At 39.2% G+C, this 21,500-nt stretch overlaps 1 protein-coding gene and 1 pseudogene across 3 annotated transcripts in view; one reads left to right on the top strand and one right to left on the bottom strand.

Annotated features, from left to right (window-relative positions):
• The window catches only part of LOC109695405 (maltase-glucoamylase-like), a 174,437-nt gene extending 157,353 nt beyond the window's left edge, over window positions 1-17,084 (bottom strand). The window contains exons 1-4 of one of the 3 annotated variants that reach the window (XM_074061719.1): window positions 16,965-16,982; window positions 13,756-13,799; window positions 2,024-2,147; window positions 357-466 (exon numbers count right to left, since the gene is read on the bottom strand). In XM_074061719.1, the coding sequence (XP_073917820.1) occupies window positions 357-466; window positions 2,024-2,147 (234 nt within the window). In that variant the 5' untranslated portion in view covers window positions 13,756-13,799; window positions 16,965-16,982. Of the gene's footprint in view, window positions 1-356; window positions 467-2,023; window positions 2,148-10,239; window positions 10,302-13,755; window positions 13,800-16,964 lie in introns of those variants that run through there. The other 2 variants (XM_074061718.1, XM_074061721.1) reach the window with 2 other exon arrangements.
• LOC141416914 (kanadaptin-like) lies at window positions 6,932-7,708 on the top strand (annotated as a pseudogene).
• Window positions 17,085-21,500: the final 4,416 nt, after the last annotated feature.

The following is a 21,500-nucleotide window of genomic DNA, read 5'->3' on the forward strand; positions in this document are numbered from 1 at the left end:
CATAATCAAGCATTGTTGCCATGTGAAAGATAATAAATTTTATTATCCCAAATCTTACATGTAACATACATATACTAAAAACTTACTTCTTGTTTATTTATTTAAAATTCAAATTTAACTGTGCAGCCTGTACTCTTATTTGCTGAGTCTGGCCACCCAAGGAGATTTTTCCAGCTTTTGTCCTCCTGAACTGGAATAACTACACAAGCAGGGATACAAAATTAATTTGCCTGAGCCACTAGTGGGTGCCATACAAACATGTTTATGACTCTTAGAGTTATAAACAGAAAAAAGAGAAAACTACTCAGTTGCATAAACTCTTAAATGTACACAAGATCCATAATTCGTAACCAAACCTTCGTTGGTGACTGGTCAGGAATGCAGTTTATCCGTTCTGATTCATTTATTACTGGGCACTCAGCAGAACCTGTGGTCTCCGGATCTGGGGATGCAGTTGTCCCAGGGTCTGTAGCCATCCCCAAAACAAACATAAATTGACCATTAGACAGAATTAACATCAAAGGCATTCACTAGCCCCATAGTGCTCAACACTCCCGCTTATATTAACTGCACTGTTGATTGGGCATTATTCTGATGTCCTCAAAATTTATTCATTTTTCACTGTATAAAGCCTTGTTTTCTTCTTGCTCACTGTGTTTACCTCTTTTATACCCTCGTCATCTCCTTCTACTCCTATAATAAAATATGCACAAGAGAAAGTACTCCATCATTAGATTAGGAGCTCGTTAGTGGGAACCAACCTGATTTTAGTTCTGGGGTCAGCAAACCATGGCCTTCAGGCCAAATTAGGTCAGAGTATTTTTTAAACAAAGTATTGCTGGAATACGGTCTCTTCATTTGGTTACAGCTGATTTCATGCTGCAGTAGCAGTGCTAAGTAGTGATGACAGAGACTGTATGACCAAGAAAATCTAAACTTTTTACTCTCTGGCCCTCTATACGAAAGTCTGTGGACCCCCAGCAGTAGGGGTGGATGGAAAACATGTGCAGTACAGGTGCCCTCCTAAACATAGCACCCTCAATTCTGCTTGGTCAGTCAACCATCAACCCTACAGAACACTTCTGAGTGGTCTCCTTCTTCTGTAAGTGTAAAGTCTCATGTGAAAAAAATATAAAAGGAACCCACCAACCTAGAGACTACCTCAGGGCTTGGGAAACTTGATTTCAGATTGAACATCAGTAAGATAGAAAAGGAATGTTTATTGCATTCTAGAATAAAGAAGAGAACTTTCTGTAAGGCCTCTTTAATAAATTAATAATGACATTAAGACAAAACAATGAGGCTTTTAATTTATTTCTCTTCATTAAGCTTTTCAGTTCAAAAGTGGCAGATTAAACAAATTGACACCAGTTTCTGCAGAAAGGTTTTAGTTCCATCTTCAAGAAACTTTAAATTCTAATCTAACTTTCCATAAAAGGTAGAAATAGGTGTAGCTTGGAACTGTGTAAGAGGACCAAAAAAGGTTTTCCTCTGGCCACAGTCTGAGCCTTCATTGTCTGCATCCCCTAAGAAGCTGCTCCTCGGTGAACAAAATAGGAAATCTGGATAACTCTGCACAACCAAGCCCACTTTGGGACATATAATTATTCCATAAATTTGTAATGAAACAATTCAAATAGTTTTTTTAAGGACTAAACTTAGGCCTGAAGTACTTTGATTTTATACTTACTGCCTTTCACATAAACATATTGTGCAATATAACTATTACCAGGATTCAAATTATTCAATAAAATTCAGCAACCATATTTCAAATGTTAGCTGTAGAGTTGTTTAATACAGTGTACTAATTAAATTGGGAAGTGAAAGTGTCAGAGCTGAAACCTACAGGGAATATCTATTGACCTGCCACAATTTTAATTAAATGTTCCCCAAAACTTGTATAGCCCACACCTGCACACTCTCATGCACTCAGACCAATAAGTTCTGAAAGCATTGCTTTCCTACCATTCATAGAGGCTTTGCTCTGATAAAAGCCATGTATGGATCCAGAGTTATTTGTTACCTATTGATTCCGTGGAATTGGCTAAAAGCACAATTAGAACAACAGCAATGATAAACACCACAACCAGAAGAATGCTGAGCACAATTTCCAAAGTAGTAAATTTCTTCAACCTTTTTCTTGCCATCTGTAAAAAAAGATAGAAAACATTTTACATTCAGATTTTATTCAACACATAGCTAGCAAAATTTTTATTGGAAAGGCTGGTATGTACACAAAACCCTCCAGGTACCAATTATCTAAATTTTCACCTCACCCCTGTTAGAATAGCCATCATCAAAAACACCATCAACAACAGGTGTTGGCAAGGATGTGGGGAAAATGGAACCCTAATCCACTGCTGGTGGGAATGCAAGCTGGTACAACAGCTGGAAAAAAATCTGGAGACTTCTTAAAAATCTAAACATAGACCTGCCATATGATCCAGCAATCCCACTCCTGGGGATATACCCAAAGGAATGCGACACAGGTTACTCCAGAGGCACCTGCACACCCATGCTTATTGCAGCACTATTCACAATAACCAAGTTATGGAAACAGCCAAGATGCGCCACTACTGATGAATGGATCAAGAAAATGTGGTACTTGTACACAATGGAATTTTACTCCGCCATAAAGAAGAATGAAATCTTATCATTTGCAGGTAAATGGATGGAACTAGAGAACATCATTCTGAGTAAGGTCAGCCAAGCTCAGAAGATCAAAAATCGTATGTTCTCCCTCATATGCGGACTTTAGATCTAGGGCAAATTCAACAATGTGGTTGGACTTGGATCACATGATAAAGGGAGAGCACATTCGATGATATAGAAATAGGCAGAAAACCCAAAACATGATAGCGTTTGATGTCCCCACTTCAGAGGAACTAATACAGAAACCTTAAAGCAACAGAGGTTATTGAGAAGGGGATCAGTAACCAGGGTAAAGATCAGTTAGAGATGAATCAACATGGGTCATAACACATGTACATGAAAGCAATGCTAGGAATATTTCTGTATAGCTATCCTCAACTCAACTAGCAAAAACGCTTTGTCTTCCTTATTAGGCTTGTCTCTTTTCTTCAACAAAACTAGTGATAAAGGCAGAACAGGACCTGCCTGGAACTGAGGGGGGAAGGGGAAAGAGGGAGGGGGATGGGACAGTGGGGAGAAATGACCCAAACAATGTATGCACAAGTGAATAAAAGAATTTAAAAAAATCATCAATTCATGGCCAATTTCATTTTATCTTTATTCCTACTTACTTTTCTCCCTAATCTTAGATTATCTTCAAACAAATCTTAGATTTCATATATTTCAATCTGAAAGTGTTTAAGTATATTTTTAAAAGATAAGAAAATTTATAGACAAGCAAAATACTATCAACACTCCCATTTTACAATAATTCCTGTCATCATTATACTATATCTAATCAATATTGAAATATACAAAATTATCTGATAAACTTTTATAGTCTGTTCTATCCTCATAAGGATGCAAGTAGGACTGATAAATTATTGATTTATGTGTAAGTCATTTTATTAGAGTGTAGTAATTGTACAAAATAATGGGTTTTGTTATGGCATTTTCCATGCATATAATGTAATTTATATGCATGTAATTTATATGTTGAATATAATTTCATTACTTTCAACACCATTCCCATGATTTTCTCATCCTTCCACTGGTCCCTTTCTTTTTCCCAAATAGTTCCCCTCTGACTTCATGTCATTTTTTTAAATCTAGATTACACATATGACAGAGCACATATGATATTTATCTTTATGAGTCTGGCTGAACATCGATGATCTGCAGTTCCATCCATTTTTCTCTAGTCAATTTTAATCAGTGGAGTTTGTTCTGTAGATGTTCCCCATGGTGTGAATTTTGTTAATTGCATTTGTGTGTATACTAACATGTTTCTCTATTCTTGCATTTTCTGTAAATTAATTATTGGGTCTGATTTTGATCATATTCAAGTTTGAATTTTCAGTGATGATGCATAAGATGATAGAGCATCTTCCAGCAGACATGAAATATGTTGATTCACTTTTCTCAGGTGTAAACAGCCATTGGTATTTCTTAGATTCTTTATTTAATCAGGAATGATGAAATAGTAATTATGTAATTCTTTCATCTTCTCTTTGTTAGTAGAAACATTTCTACAGACAGAAATTTTTCCCTTATATATAATTCAGCACATAAAGATGCAATTCACGAGGGCATGGTGGGATACACATTTGACTCTTTATTTGCTCAGTTTCAAAATAAGTTGTTTTCCTAACATCTTCCAAAGGGGACCAATTAAGTTGCCATTTTGTTTTTAAACACCTTTCTAAAATCAAGGATTTAAAAATATTTGATCTGTAGTAATCTAATAATATTAATTTTCATGTCTATCTATCTTTGCCATTAGGAACCTCTTCAAGTTGACCCTGAGTCCTGTATTGTATGTTCCTAAGAGTCTTTGACAGTTATTTTGCTTTCTGCCATAACATGATATCCATAACGAAATAACATGATCTTTGCTCCAAGTCTAGAATCACACATCTATAAGAAGTCCTTGGTCTTGAACAGGAGTAGTATTTAGAAACCACAGTCTAGATGAGAGATGATGAAATTAAGCTAGAATTCTAGAACTAAAGTCACCCTATATATCATCTTGGCCAGTAATTGCCTTTTAAGGTCCCCCAAGGCATCCTTAAAGATTTGAAATTTCAAAAAAGTGTACAGGAATTACACATTTGTCTGTTGCTATGGTTTGAATCTTTATGCCTCTCCAAATTCATGGCTCAAGTACTATAGTACTTGCCTAGCAAGCACAAGGCCCTGAGTTCAATCTCACATGACTTAAAAAAAAAAATTCACATGTTAGGACCTAATACTCAATGTGGCAGTATTAAAAGGTGAAAGGTGGAGTGCCTGTCGTGAGAGATCTGTCCTCATGCCACTCAGTGTTTTGGTGACTGGGCTGATGCACACTGTTAACCACTGTCCTTATCAGCGTGTTCTGAGATGACCCCCTTATCTACTAACTGCTTTATGGCCTCACGTGTTAGGTGGATGTACATTACCTGGGAGTCAGGTGCAGAGGCAAGGAAGAAGATCCCTGAACACAGTCTTGCTCCCTCAAGGCCTACCACTTTCCAGTTTACCTTATAAATCACAGTCTCTTTATTTAAAAAGAACCTGCCCTCCCTTCTTCCCTCAGGCCTTAGTTTATGACTCCTGAACTTAGAAATTGTTTACGTCCTTGTATCCTTGTTCTCCATTCTGTCAAATGTTTCCTCACATATTCTCCTCCACCAAGAGAAACTTTCTTCAGTTCTTTGCCCAAAGATTAGATGACAAGAGGATTTGTTTCTCATATATTGATAAGAAACTGCCATTAGGCATCATAATTCACTCTCACTGTGCAGAATGAAATGGAACTGAGGAACTTTTCCCTATGAAACTACTTCCTTGTGCTTTTCTAGAATAAATGGCTCCCACTCTAGTCTTTCTTAACTAGTGTCTCCAATGCCTCACATTCTCAATAGTTTTATAGGACAATTCGAAATATTAATCTTGCTTATAAAATTCCTTAAAAATTAATAATCTTCCATGCTTGATATAGCTAAAATTAACCAATAAGGCATAGAGTGATCTTAATGTTTAGTGAAAAGGAGAGGAGTGATTGGAATGCCCATCCAAATTACTAGGTAGTTGTGAAGTGGGAGGTTATTCTTTACACTAATACTTCGTGTTTCTAAGTGTCTGTGAACATTGCTAGACACGATGAGGAAATATCCACATATTGTTGGTCAAACTGTAAACCTCATGAACTCTCTGTAAACACTCCAGGAACTCTTGGCAAAAACAATTAAAGTACTAAACGCCATGGTCCACAATTCCATTTATAAAAATTTACTCCATGAAAACACTTGTACATTTGCAAATTGTTATATACACAGTTTTTTTTAATCTAGAACAATATGTAACAATAAAATTTGAGGACAACGTACATATCCATGGTGAGGGGAGCTGAGTAAATAAGTAAAACAAAATAAAATTCAGTATTACTCAAAATCATGATGTAACAAGGTTTTTTAAGTCTCCAAGCTTTGATATTCTTCTCTTCAAGAAGTGGGGCCTTTGGATCTTTGAGGGTGGGCTGGACTTAATTTTAACAAATAGAATACATCAGAAAGGATCATGTCTGACTTCCAAGATTAGTTTAAAAAAGACACTGCAGGTTCTTCCTCTCTTTCTTTTGGATCATTTCTAGAAGAAACCAGCTGCCATGACATCAAAACACTCAGGCAGGCCTATGGAAAGGCCCAACAGCTGACAAAAAACTGAGGCCTTCTGCCAACAGCCACCTCAATGAACATCTTGAAAGGAGCTCCTCCATCCCAGCCTTCACTGCTCCACAGTCCTGGCCACGTCTGGACCCTGGGAACCTTATGAGTGACCCTCTGCCATATTTCTGATCCACAGAAGCTGATAATAAATTTTGTTGTTCTAAGCCACAAAATTTTAGAGTAATTTGCTACCCAGCAATAGATAACTAATGCACATAGGTAAATAAGACTTTTGAATAAAATGTCATTGGCAGGTTTAAAAAAAATCTGCTTGCCCTTTAGCAAATGGATTCTCGTCTCATACACTCAAGTACAGTTATCTGCTCTATATAGCAATACTATGTATTGTCTAGGTATACAGGAGAAATACTTCCTTAAACCTTAAAAAAAAAAAAAAAGCAACAAACTTCCCCAGCATTACCTATTGACCTTACTTTATACATTAAAGGAACCCTGGTAGGAAAGCCCACTTTCTCAAATAGGAATGCAACTTAAGAAAAATTCAGTAGACTTCAAGAAGCCAATGCCCCAGGCAGTATGTGGAAGGCTCCAGCCTCCAGTCTTGCAAAGCATGGGGAAGAGAGGAAGGAATGGCTACGTCGCTCCTAGACCCGGACTCTAAGAAGCTGGTATTCAGCTGCCTTGGCCCAACTTGCAACAGACAGACTAGGTGTCCACAGAAAGGACAGCTGTGCCCTGCTCAGCAGTTCTTCCTGGAACAGCCAGGCCTGGGATCCTGTAATAAGAGCCGCAGTGGGGTAGCCCAGCTGTAGCTCCCTGCAGTCTGGAGACCTTGAAGGCAGGCACTATTTTTGGCCCACATACCCTGAAAGGGACTTGTTGCTGCCTTTCTGGGAGGCCACCTAGCTGAGCCCTGTGGCTTTGAAGTCTGGGTACCACGCCGTGCTGCAGCACAGAGTGTTCAGCCTGACTAGAGAATATGACGACCATGGCAGGGCTTCTACCTCTATGATCAGATCTTGGATGTACTCATGGCACTTTCCTCAACAAAACTCCCATCCCACCCCACGCCTATTGTTGAGTCCTCTCAATGGCATGATTTTCACTTTCAGGGCAGCTCCCAGAGGAAAACTGAGAGGCAGGAATAAGTTAACAGTAACAGTTGATGGAATTTCAATGGCAGTAACAAATGTTGGAGAAGAACAGGTTAGAAGGCTCAGACGAAGAAAAAGAAGTGGATACTTCAGAAAAGAAAAGAAATATGATGAGATGGGCTGCATCTGGGGAATGACCCAAGAGAATGCATTGTCCTAGAGTTTCATCAGGAAAGGGAGGCTTTTTATATAAAGAATTCAGAAAAACCTCTCTGAGGTTTCTATGACTGAGAAGGAGAGGAATTAGAATAGGAATGTGAGGTACAAACACATAGCGTTTACTGTGCAGGATGAGATTACCGGTGCATATTCAACTGAGAATCAACTGGTGCTAAGTCATTTGCCCAGGAAAGGAAAAAAAAGCAATGATGTAGTACTAGCTGGAAGTTTGTGGGATCCTGGATACTTTAGGATTGCTGTGGCAGGAAGAAATATCTCAGAAAAGGAAAGCCAAGAACTGGGAAGGTAAAGAATTCTCTGACAGTGATGTTGATGCATTTCTTAATCAGACTGGCCTGGTTGAGAGGAACATCTGACCTGAATGAATGAGGCTAGAAAGGTGGGTGAGAGGCTAGGGACCTTTTAATCACTGGTTACAAAGTTAAATGATGCTTAAAAGGAACTCTCTGAAATTTTTTGAGAGGCTCAAGATGTCAGGCAAAGCTCTTTCTGAGTCCCCATCTCAGGATTCTTTAGAAACAGTTAGGTGAGAAATGAAATCAGACACATCAGACAATGTATCCTAGGAAAAAATTCACCTAAGAACGTGTGTGTGTATGTGTGTGTGTTGCTGGTAATCAAATGCAGAGCCTTGTCCATGCTTGGCAAGTGCTCTGCCACTGAGCTATATTCCTTAGGTTTTTTGAGACAGGTTTTTACTATGCAGCTCAGGCTGGCCTTGGCTGGCCTTGAACTCTTTATGTATCTCAGGCTGGCTTCAAGTTCGCTGGAAATGCAAACACGCACCCTACACCTAGTTAAACTTGCAATACTGTTTTTTGTTTTCTGCTTGATGAGAGGGTGGTTGTTGCAATGCTAGGGATTGAACCAAAGGACACATGCATACTAGGCAAGCATTCTACCACTGAACTACATCGCCATTTCCTTACCTGAGAATTTCTGAACTGAGGAAAGGATAACAGAGACTTAAAAGATTAATAAAAATTTTAAAGCCAGCAGAGATTCCAGAACTAAGAAAGACTGAAAGCAAGGCTACAGATGTGGAAAACAAAGCTAAAAGGCTGACATTGCCTCTCTTTGGTGCCATGAAGGATATATTCAAGTTGAAAATCAGAACAGGAGGGAAAGTTGCCCCCCAAACATCCAGAACTCCCTTGGACTCTACTGAGAATGTAGGGTAAGCCTGAAGAAGAAGAGAGAAGAAAAAAAAGGAAGAGCAGGGGAGAAAAATGGGAAGTGGAAGCGATCAGCTGCCTCGGGAGACAGAGCCAGAAATAACAGCATTGATCTCACATGTTCTAAGGAAAGAAAAGAACCATAAAAACAGCTCTCAGTCATCCAAGTGGAGCAGAATAAAAATTACCAAGACATTAGCAAAACAGCTTCATAATGGAGGAACCCTTGGTATCAAGAATCAATATGAGACTAGCAGAGATGAATTAAAGAAAAAGAAAGCTCCTGGGCCAGCTCCTCTGTGTGAGTCTAACCTGAGGGCCAAAGTAGAGATGGCAGAACCCATCTTAATAACAAGTATGGCAACCGATTGTTTCAGAGTCCCAAAGGAAGACGTTGTGAACCATGTAACGGGATATTTGGGATGATACGGCAAACTGAATGGACAGAGAAATTCAGACGATCTTTTGTAGTATCTGATGACTAGCCTTTTCTTCCATACTCTTGGCTTCCTAAATTTATCTGTCCATCTGATTTCTCCTGATTTAAGTATTTATGTTTAAAAAGTGTTTGTGCCTGTATGTAAAAAGGGAACCATAAACTTTGAGAACTAGTAAAGTGAGAGCTATGACTCTACTGTAAAATGAGAAGATGAAGATGTCCCTAATGATTTCAGGTCACAGCCTCTTTGATGAACACTTAGCGGCTGTGGGCTGTAACTCACAGTCCATAGAGGGTATAACTCAGTGGTAGAGCACTTGCATCACATGTGTGAGACCCTAGATTTAATCTCTACCAACACAAAAATAAATATATTGTATATATGTACATACATTGAAAAATGGGATGCCGTGCTTTCTCTGAGCCCTGCCGTACTTTTGGGAGCTAGGTTGTAGGAGTCACTGATGTTGCCTTTTTGAACAACAGTTGTAACATGAGTATATGCCACAGGTGTTATTCTGTGTCCTTCTCATTCTTGGAACTGAAAATAGATTCTCAATAGAGGCTTCCTACTGCATCCAACCGTAATCCCCACGCCAGGTTTGAGGATAGACCCTGACTTATCAGAAAGGGCATAGTTAACCATAGAACTACCATAAGAACCCAGGCACCAGTTCAGCTAAGAACAGAGTTCTGCTAAGAACAGAGTCCAGTCAAATGTCCTGGGCTCTAACTAGTTAGGCATTCCTTCCCTTTTGGAGGGGCTCAAATGAAGTCATGAAAGAAAAAGCAGAAAGGCCTTCTCACCTCTAAAAAAGGGAATAAAATTTCCCTCCTCTCTGGAAACAGAAAAAAAAGAAAACAACCTAAGGACTGGATGTAGTTCAGTGGTAGAATGCTTGCCTAACAAGCACAAGATCAGGAGTTCCATCCCTAGCACCACAAAATAAAAAGAAAGAATAACAGCAGCTAGTCATGGTGGGGCATACCTCTAATCCCAACTTGGAAGGCTGAAGCAGGAGAAACCAGCTGGAGCTTACATAGGGAGATCCTATCTCAAACAAACAAAAAAGCAAATTTTAAAAAGGAATTAATTTAAATAGTATTAACTGCTTTTAAAAGCTGCTGCTTCGTAATCTGTTATCAATCTTTGACTATTCTTTTTCTTTGATAAACATGTAATTAAGCAGTTTTAATGCTAATGGTAATCGTAGTTAATGATGATTGAGCAGATGTGCTAAGAGGTTTCCATAATTTGTCACATTCAATTCGCATAACAAGACCAAGTGAGTTACCGCTAGTATCCCCGTGCTCCCAGCAAGGTCGAATAACCTGCCTGATGGCGTACAACTGATAAGGAGCAGAGTCACAATTTGAACACCTGTACTTTGGACTCCACTGCTAAAGCTTTCAACCATTACTCTGTTCTCCACTGCAGTGCCCAAGTGTATGCAGCATAGGCTGCTTGTGAGATTGCGGTTTTATCACATAGCATCTAGCCCATTAACCAAGGAGCGGGAATGCACACAGTATGAGGCGAAGCACTTACATGCATTATTACATTTGCCTCACAACCAACTGACCACTTTACAAATGAATTAACTGAACCTTATAGAGACTAGGTTGCCCAAGGTCCAGATCTCATCAGTAACAGAGGCAGGACTCAAGTCAGGCAACCTAAACACAAAGCCATCACTCTTGAGGCTGATATTATACCATCTCTTACTATGTGACACAAATGCAGAAAATATATATCCACACATAATTAATGTTTCAAAATTAAAGAAGATAGGGGTGAGGAGACACCTGTATCCAAAGATAACTGTTAGTCTAAAAAGCTTATGGAAACAAAACTTCTGCTATGTTTCCATCGCTATAGCAGCTGAGAGAATTAAAATGTTCTTAAAGCACCTGCAGTGCCAATTCACCTTAAATTTATGGCCATAACACAAGCTACTGATGTGCCTCCTTTCTCAGATTCATTCATCATCAGGTTATCAAAGTTGTCTTTGGATGAAAGGGAAATCTGCTTGTAGTTTATTTGTTCATTCATCAATTTTTTTATTAAGCTCCTACAAAAGTGCAAGCATTCTTCCAGAAGTTGGTTATGCAACAATGAGCAAAACAAATTTCAAAAAACCCTGCCCTTATAGGACTTATGTTCTTATAGATAGAAAAGAGACAACAAACAAAACATATAACACGTTAGTCTGTATAAGGGCTGTGGAGAAAAACAAAACAGGAGATAACACGCAGGATGGGGAGTTGAGGACTGCTACATCAAAAGATTGGTCAGGGAAAATCTCACTGAAAAGGTAAGAATTATTATTGGACATAAATCATGCAAACTCGACTGCAATTTTTCTTCTTAAATTATATGATTACATGATAATTGGCCAAGCTCATTTTCCCAGTACTATTATAGTTATTTTGGAAAAGAGCAGAGACAAACCTTCATAATTTGAACATCCCAATTATTAAAAGCACATGCAAATTAATTTGTATAAACTGGATAGTCTTCTTCTCTGAATTATAACCAGTGTTTGATTCATATGTGGAGAGCCATCCTTTGGGAAAGTTTTTTGATACCACAAGGAAAGAAATCTAGTGGAAAAGAGAGGGTTCATTTTATGAGGATCAAGAACACTTGCAAAGAAGACCCCAGAAAGCATGGCTATTCCTCAAAAATATTGAACAATATTTAGTAGTTTGGTCCATTGTCTCCCAGTCAGTTGGAGAATAAGGGGGAGAATAACTAACGTTTATTCTGCAAGTCTGATCATATCCAAACTTCAGAGACCTAAGAGTCATCTCTGACCCTACCCTGCTGCTTGACTTTAGGAAAAAAAATTTAACCCCATCTGAACCGCAAAGTGGTCATCTCTTGAAGACAACTATATCCTTCTGTGGCCCCAAGTCCAAGATGTATAAGGGTTTATCTTCCTCATCATATTCCACAGAAACAAATTTTAAGTGGAAAATCCTCTTTTTGGTCTTACTATCCCATGTTTATGAAAAGATTTGTAAAGTAATTTTATTAGTTCATTGAAATTCATTTGTGAAGGAATGACTGATCAAAACCATGGGCATCTTGTGAAAACGTGCATGAACTAATGATAAGCTCTTAAATTTGGAATACAGAGTGGAGTGTCATTCCACTTCATTTGGTCCTGACAGAGCCAGGATCTACACACAGCAGAGCAGACCAAAGGCCTTTCCCTCCCACACCCTTCCTGTCCACTTCACAGGCACTCACTGTCCCACACCCTGAAACCAGACCAGCAAACAGGATTCTCAGAGTACATCAAAACTACGGATCATACTCTGTATCAGGATATACTGGTAGCCTTGCCCAGTGAGACCCATGGATTGATCTTGACCCCTCTTCCTTTCCCCAGTAGTAACTCTCACTCCTACCTCAGTGATCAGTCAGAAAAGAAATGCCCACAGGTGCCTAGCTAGACTCTACCAACTAATAAGCACTCAACTTTTCTAGGGAGGGGCCAAAATATCCAATTGCCTTTCCCTCTTCTTCTAGGCCTTTCCATTCTATCTCACACATAATTACTACTCAATGTACTCATCTTTCCCTTCATGATCCCCCTCCAGATTCCATATGAAATCTCTCCTACCCTACACTACATACAATGTCATATGCTTATCCTAATCCCCAGCTCCCCCCACCAACCCTGACACTGCTCCCTAAAATACTTCTGTTTTTGACCAATAGAGGCACCAAACCCCTAAGGATGGTAGCAGATTCCTCAGTTCCTAACAATAACTGAGTCTTTAATTAGCACTTCTTAATCACAGCATCACAGCTCCACATCCTTTCAGAAGAAATGTCCCCAAAGGTTCCAGTCTCACTCCCAAACTCTTACTACTTTTCCTCACTTCCCCCACCTCATTTCCAGCATCAGAAAAAATAATCCACCTGGTACCTCACCCTGAATATTAAACAATTCTTTATTCTTCATCAGGGACACCCATGAACACATAGATTTAGCTACAATCAGGCTTGCAGATCCAGCCTACATCCAGAAGAAAACAAACATGACATGAACACACACACACAAACAGAAAAGATAATGAGTTGAATTTTGTTTTCTGCATGTGCTTGCCTAATTTTTGTTGCCTATTTTTGTCCATAATAAATTCTTGCTTATACTCTCTCTACAACAAAATTAGAAATAAGGGCAAAATAGTTTCTGCTGGGTATTGGGAGAGGGAGGGGGCGGAGTGGGTGGCAAGGGAGGGGGTGGGGACAGGGGGGAGAAATGACCCAGGCCTTGTATGCACATATGAATAATAAAAGAAAAAATATATATATTAAAAAAATAAAAACAAGTAAACACAAATAAATAAATAAATTCACAAGGGCATTTTGATCAAAAAGGATCAACACAAATTCAAACACATTTGCACCACACGTGCGCGCGTGGACACACACACACACACACACACACCCCTGCAGCCATAAGTGAATATGCAGTTCATGAACATACCTTGTTTCTTCCTGCAACTGATCCTGCTGGCTCTGAGGAACAGTCTAGCAATAAAAGAAGAGGAGCATAATGCCAGAAAGCAACCTGAGCTCTGGTCACTGTTTACTGATCTACCATGAAAATGCTAATGGATTTCAAGTGCAAGTCACTGCCCAGCTTTCCCTCCCAAGATTAGAATTGTTAGTTAATTAGTAATCACGGTCTTTCTCTAAGAGGAACATCCCTACCATCTTAGAGCAAGAAGCCACCCTGCACTCGATCTCTTCTAGCCACTGCATGTCTCTTTAGCTATGAGGACAGTCAGTCAATAAGTCTGGTAAGAGAACACAGAGTTGACTCAATTTGTAGACAAAAAGGAGCAAAAAAACAAATGCCCTGATACTCTCAAAGAACTCTGATCTCTCAGGAGCCCATTAACATACTATAACATAATCTGCTGATCTGTGATTGAAGGAAATTGTTTTGAAAATGTTTTCAAAATCATTTTATTCTTTTCTTGCCATACAAAAGGTGTCCTTAAGCTTGTTTGTGTTATGGGGACCATTTGGCAATCTTCTTTCTACTATGGATGTGCTTAGAATTATGTCTTTAAGTGCATGCAATAAAATAAATAGTGATAGAAAGGGAACCAGTTATATTAAAATACAGTTACTGGACTATTTTTAAATTGCAATAATAATAACATATTATTAATATAATAATATTAATATGTTAACTAACAATGTAGCAACTGGTATAATAGATATTGGAGTTTCAAAATAGTGGTAAGCATGAACAATCTTTCAATATTATCTTAAACATAGGATATGTAGGTAATATGACCTCTCTTGGATGGAAGTCATATGTACTGCTCACTCTACAATGGTTTATAGCCTAAATTTGTACTGAAAAAGAGATGCTAATTTTTAATTAGAGGTTAGAAAAGAAAAAATATGTGAATATTTCCCCTTTCCAAGTTCACTGGGTTCTAAATGACTTCCAGTAACCCCAGGGTAAGAACCCTGCTTTATCAGGACCCTCCCAAGGTTGGACAGAGTCCTCCTCACATGCCATCCCAAGTATGATCCCTGAACCTGTGCTTGCCAGTCCCCAAAGAAATAAGAACAGAAATTAGAGATAAGTGTTGAGAAGATTTTATTACAAAGCATAACAATAATTTGATCTCTTTTGGACCTAACAATTTTAAAATGGAGATTATATTTATATATCCTTGATTTTTAATTTTGTCTTTCCAGTAACTTATTTTTAATTTTACAAAAGTCTCAGTCTGTGGCATACTCAATTTAAAAAAAAATAAAAACCGCTCTTTTACCACACATAATATTTAAAGCCCTGTTTCACCACTGCTATTTCTGGACATTTTCTCTTATAAGCCAGTGGAAAATCAGGGAATACTTGGGCTAAAAGATGTGAATTCATGAGCTGTGTATATCATCTGGAAAAATAAAATCACCATCTCTTGTGTTGGTCATGTCAAAGTGGACATAGACTTGAACAATCAAGGCAGAATCAGTTTCTCTTTTTGAAAAGTTCACATCCTTATCCTTGTTTTTCTCATTTTACCAATCACTGTGAAATAAGAAAATGTCAGGAATCAGCAAAGTCTGCAGCCCAGCATTGAGGAGTATTTGGATACCTTTGGCATCATAGGATCAAAAAATTCAGAGCTAGGAGAGGAGTCTTGGGTCCCAAGACTTTGTACTACTTCACCTTATTGATATTCTTAATGACCCTTAGGCAGCAAGTATCTAAACTGCCACCCGAATGCCAATCCTCCTGGCTCCTGAGACCATGGGGCAAAGTTACCCCAGTGGAACTTTAAAGATCACCAAATGTGGCCTCTCTTTTACAGAAGTGAAAGCTAGCAATGTGGTGAGGTTTCTGTGGTTGCTGACTAAAAGATCCAGATCTGAATCCAAAGCTGGGAGATCCCAGGCAAGTAAACCTCTGTTTCCTTACCTTAGATGAAGATAAAAGTGGCTCCTATCCAACAAATATATAAAGTAAACAAAATAATACAAGTAAACCACTTGGTGTTACATATATACAGGATATATTAGTCACAATTATTCTGAGTACGATGCTCTGCCACAGCTGGTACTGGAGACCAGACCCTGCATTCCCAATCCCAGGTTCCTTCAGCTATGTGAACCTCCCACTCTACCCTATATCAGGTTTCTGATCATGGCAGGTGGTCATTACTGTGTAAAAATTTAAAAAGATGAAGCACCTACTTTGCACACAGCCCTGCAATGCATACCAACATCTATGATGCTACCAATGACAGTAGTGTAAAAGTTTAGCTCCAAGTCCTTGGATTAAAAAAGATTCAGGCCAGACCAAGGTACAAACACTGGGGTGCCTTGATTGGTTTGCTGCCTGATGAAAGGGGCTTCTCTGACCTTGAGGATATCAGGAGACGTATCTGGAACTGGAGGTCATCATGTTGAATGAGATAAGCCAAGCTCAAAAAAGCCAAATAATGCACTTTTCATTCATATATGGAATCTACACCTTAAAATGAAGATGATGACAATGATGATGATGATGACAGGACATCAGTGTAAAAGAGGGACTCTCTGGGTGGATCAGCAGGAGGGTGGAGGGGAAATATCGAAACATATATATATATATGAAGGTAGCATAATAAAACCCACCAATGCTGTTTGAAAAGCAGACAGCAGTGAGAGTTAAGGGAATATAATAGAGGGTGTGAATTTGTTCAAAGTAACACTGTGTACATGTATGGAAATATCACAGTGAAACCCCCTTGTACTACTAACGTATGCTAATTAAAAATAGTAGAGAAGGAGAATAAGGAGGAGGAAGAGGAGAAGAAGGAGGGAGAGAAGAAAGAGGAGGAGGAAGGCGAGGGGGAGGAAGGAGAGGGGGGAGAAGGGAGGGGAAGGAGGAGAGGTTCACTAGACTAGACTGGAAGGAGGTGGTCACTTCCATCAAAAACCATCTTGTCTATGCTCTGGTGGGATACACAAGTGACAAACAGTCAGTATATCCTACACTGAACTTATTCTACAAGCCAGTAGAGAGTACCAGACCTATGTCATTGCTGTATACTACATGGCTCCCTCCCCACCCCTCTCTCACACCCATTCAACATCACAGCACAAGCACATTCCAGCAGCACCTTCTACCCTCTACCTATGATAATGATTGCTCAGTTTCTGTAGCCTACAAACTTTAGATTGTACCTTTTTATTGCAGCATTCCTTATTTTGTTCCACATGTAAGCCCTTCACATCACAGGCTGCCTGGAAGGGGAGATAAAGGAGTTGGTTGGAGTAGGAGAAATTTCTCTGCCCAGAAATATTTAGAGGAAGGTAAGAGGAGAAACATACACAGATCATTACAGCATTTCCTTCTCTTGTGAAATATCTACTATTCAGCACTGTCTTTCATTCTTCCCCACCTCTGCCCACACACACAGAGCACATGTACATACAGGTGTGAGTTCAAGGAAAGAGTAACTGGCAATAATATTCATACTAGCAATAAAACTTTGCATCTGTATGATGCTTTGCAGTTTTCAGAACACTAATCTGTATCATTTATTTGATCTCAATAATCCTGTGCGATAGAGCAGATACTTTTATTCCCCACCTATAAATGAGGAAACAGAAACTAAGAAAAATTAGCTTCTAAAGGTCACTGAAATAGTAGCAGAGATGAGCTCATACTAATTTATTTCAATCTAGTAATTCAATGCTCATAAAATCTGAAGTCAGTGAACCTAGATAACTGCTTTTCAGACTAAATGTTTGTTTCTTCATTCAACAAACTCTAAACTTTAAGTTCACTCATCACCAAGTCTCCAAAATAGAATCCTCAAACCTTATCAATTAACAAATTCTACCCACCTTACTCAGACATGGCTACTTCCCCTTAAACTCAAACCTTTTATAGAAGCTCCCATCATTTCCTCATGATGAGATGACACTTACACAGCCCACTCCTGCAAGGGCAACTCAACATAATTCCAACCCTCTGATCACAGCTGATTAGACCACCACTGGACACTCCAACTCTCTGATCACAGCAGTTTGGACTAGTACTGGACAGATAACCCAACCTTACCAATTGTATTCTCCTTTCTAGAAATTCAGATTTGAGAGACCGTGTCTGAGTCATATTTCACTGAGCACTAGGTCTATGGGATCATATCATGTTATTGAGGCAGAAATTAAAGAGTTTTAATAAGTATTTTTTTGCTCAAATGAAAATGGAACAAAACATACATAGAGTAGCAGAAATAAGTAAACTTAATATGGTTTGAATATAGTTTTCTCCTCAAGGGTTCATATATTGAAGGCTTGGTCTCCAACACATAATGTTAGGAATCCATGGGACCTTTAAGAGATGGAGACTAGTGGGACATCAGTAGATTGTTGGAAGTGTTGCTTTTGACAGGAATTTATACAGTTCTTGTGGGACCCTTCTTAGTTCCAGTGAGAAAGACTAGCCACTCCCTGGTCTTTGTCTTTCTGTCTCACCATGTGATTTCTTACACATGCTCTTGCCATGATGCCATCTGCCATGGTGTGACACAGAGCCAGGGCCATGATGTTTGGACTTTCAGCCTCCAAAACTGAAACTTACCTCAGGTGTTTTGCTTTACCAAGTAACAACAGACTAGTATAAAGCCCAAAGAAGGAAAAGTAGAGAGACTAACTGCCATCATTTGTCCAATTTCTATGAAAGCTGATATATAACTTAATATCACATGAATCTTCTGTTTCTTTATCAAAACACTAATTTTACCTTGCCACCATCATCATCACAGCCACCACCATCACCAACCCACCCCTACTTTTGGCCAATTTCTGTGAGTTTCTGTGCCATGTAACCAAATGGTCCCCACTAGCCCTACTGGGACACACTCTCATTGTCTCCCTTTATCTAGTATAAATAAATATCCCCACCGAAAATTTTTAGCCACCTCAACTTATCATATGAGCAACAAATTATCCTCCTATTACCTGTATTTTTCTGGCTTTTATAATTACATGCAATTGTTGTACCTCCAAAACCTCACAAAATCCCTCTGAATTATTGGGCACCTTCACGGAATTATACATTTTAGCTCAGGAAACATGTATCCTAGGAGGTATGTGGTAGCATATGGGTAAGCACATAATGCATTCTCTTGGAAACTCAATTTTAGTTCAAGATCATTGGACAAGAATAAGTAATTTCTATCACTATTTTGAATTATGAAAAATGTGGCAGTAAACTGGGCTAAGTGGCAGTCACTTGTAAACCCAGCACTCAGGAGCCTGAGGCATGACAATTCCAACTTCCAGGCTACTTTGCATTACATAGCAAGACTCTCAGAAAATAAAAAGAAGAAAGGAAAAAAGAGAGGGAGGAAGAGAAGAAGGAAGGAAGGAAAGGAGGGGAGAGGGAGGGAGGGAGGGAGAAAGGAAGGAAGATATGGCAATAAGGATAATAGTATTCAGATTTACGTGATTTTTTTCACCATAAAACACTAAATTCCACAGAAATTTTTTTCCTGTAATGGACATCCAATAATTATGCTTCAGGGAAGTACCACGCCCCAGGGGAAAAAGTATGAAAAGATACAGTAACTATTTTACATTGATTGACAATGTCTCACTGCCATACATGGTACCTTCCATTTTTTTCCCTCTTCTCTGGCTTTGTCTCCTCCCCCCGTCCCATGTACTTCCTTCACCAAGGCACACTATCTCCATCTGGACACAGCTTGAACTCCCATGTTGATTAGGTAGAGAGCCCTCAAAGAACGAGGGCTACACAATGTTCCCTTAGCTTTCTACGCTACATCCTGTTAGAGAGTAACAGAACATTGTTGGTTATCATCCACGGTCTTACTTAAATCCTCCTCTCCCTTAGCTTGTTTTCAGGACAAAATGAAACTTAAAAACAGGTTTAGAACTCTTTCTAAAGGAGTCCCTACCCACAGGCCCTGCTGAGAAAAGTGATCTTATTTATGTTCCTAATCACAGGATTCCATGATGGTATCAAAGCTGACTGAACTAGGGATGGGCACCTAATCCAAAGACAGCCAGTCCTTAAACTGGCCAGCAGGATATGAGGTATCACACTGGGTGAAAATTCGACCATGCTGATTTTCTTTCTTTCTTTCTGTAGTACTAGAGTTTGAACTCAGGGCCTCATATTTGCTAGGCAGGGGTTCTACTACCTGAGCCACTCCACCAGCCCTGTTTTGTGTTGGATTTTTCAAGACAGGGTCTCGAAAATTATTTGCCCCAGCTGGCTTTGGACTGTGATCCTTCTGATCTCTGCCTCCTGAGTAGCAGGATTACAGGTGTGAGCCACCAGCACCCAGCTGATTCTCTTTACTAATGTAAGACTCAGAGATAATTGGAAGCAGGATTAGTTAGTAACAGGAACCAAATGAAAAAACAAAGAAGCAGAAATAGAAATTTCAGCAACAGAGAATTCTTAACCTCCTCTCCCATTGTAGTGCCACTCTGCTCACATCACTGTGGCAGTTTTATGTGGTAAAAATGATATGCCCTAAAATACAGAAGTAAAGACATCCTGCCTTTTGCTTCCTCTCTTATAATTTCTGTTTTCTACCTCGTCGTGACAAGCAAATCTTGACAAGCTGACCTCTTCATTCCACTACCTGGTTTCACATGCTAGGTGGACAAACAGATTCAGGATCCTTCTTGCAGACAAGTAATATCTTCTTCCTCACCTTCTCCAAACACCTGGGGAAATAAGATCCCTCTCCCTCTGTTTCTCCTACTATCCTTTTCCTTCTCCCCCACCTCCATTCTCAAACATTCTAGTCCCAAGGCATAGATTCTAGATTGGATCAGTCAGTAATCGCATGTAGCTTCCAGTGGTAGTCACCCAAACGTTGTGACTTAAGGACGTAAAGAGTTTCACTTTATCATGTAAGGAAAAACCTGGTGGGGAATAGTTGCTGGTATGATTTTAGCTGCTTGAAGATTTCAGGTCAAGAGCTATGAGACTCAGCTTTTCCCTCATAGTTGGAGTCCAAGCATAACAAGTAAGAACAGATACAGAAAGAAAGATAAGCGCTTTCTAAGAAATCCCAGCCAGAGGGGATGAACTCAGCTGTATATGTTGTAAGAACTTTTATAAATGTCACAGTGTATCCCCAGTACAGCAATAGGATAATAGAAAAAATCCCATCCAATTGCTTCTTTTTTTTTTCTTTTTGGTGGTAATGGGGCTTGAACTCAGGGCCTCATGCTTGCTAGGCAGGTGCTCTTACCACTTGAGCCACTTCACCAGCCTTCCAATTACTTCTTATATGTCATCAACCATTGCAGAGAGTTGGAAAACAGATGGGGAATGCAGTTTATTTTTATTTGATAACATTGACATACCTAATGAGCACAAGGGTTCTATTGATAACGACGAATAGAGAATTGATATCACAGAAGCAATTGCTAGTATCTACCATGGACAGAATGACAGATTGGGTGGATGTACTTTGCCTAGATTTACTGCATGCTCCAACCCAGCTTGTAGCGGAGCTCTGAGTACTGCTTTTGGTTTTAAGAGAGTAACACATCACACCCCACCTCACTGTTGATCTTTTCATGGAATAGGAGTAATTGGCAGAGTTAGTGTGGGGATTCCTGGGGCTACATGCCATCTAAAAGCATCAAAGTCCATCTTCAATTTCTAACAAAAGTCTAAATCTCTTTTATGGTGGAGCATTCAAGTGAATGGAATTAACTCCTGTT

The sequence above is a fragment of the Castor canadensis genome, chromosome 2, assembly GCF_047511655.1.
Source record: "Castor canadensis chromosome 2, mCasCan1.hap1v2, whole genome shotgun sequence".
Classification (NCBI taxonomy): domain Eukaryota; kingdom Metazoa; phylum Chordata; class Mammalia; order Rodentia; family Castoridae; genus Castor; species Castor canadensis.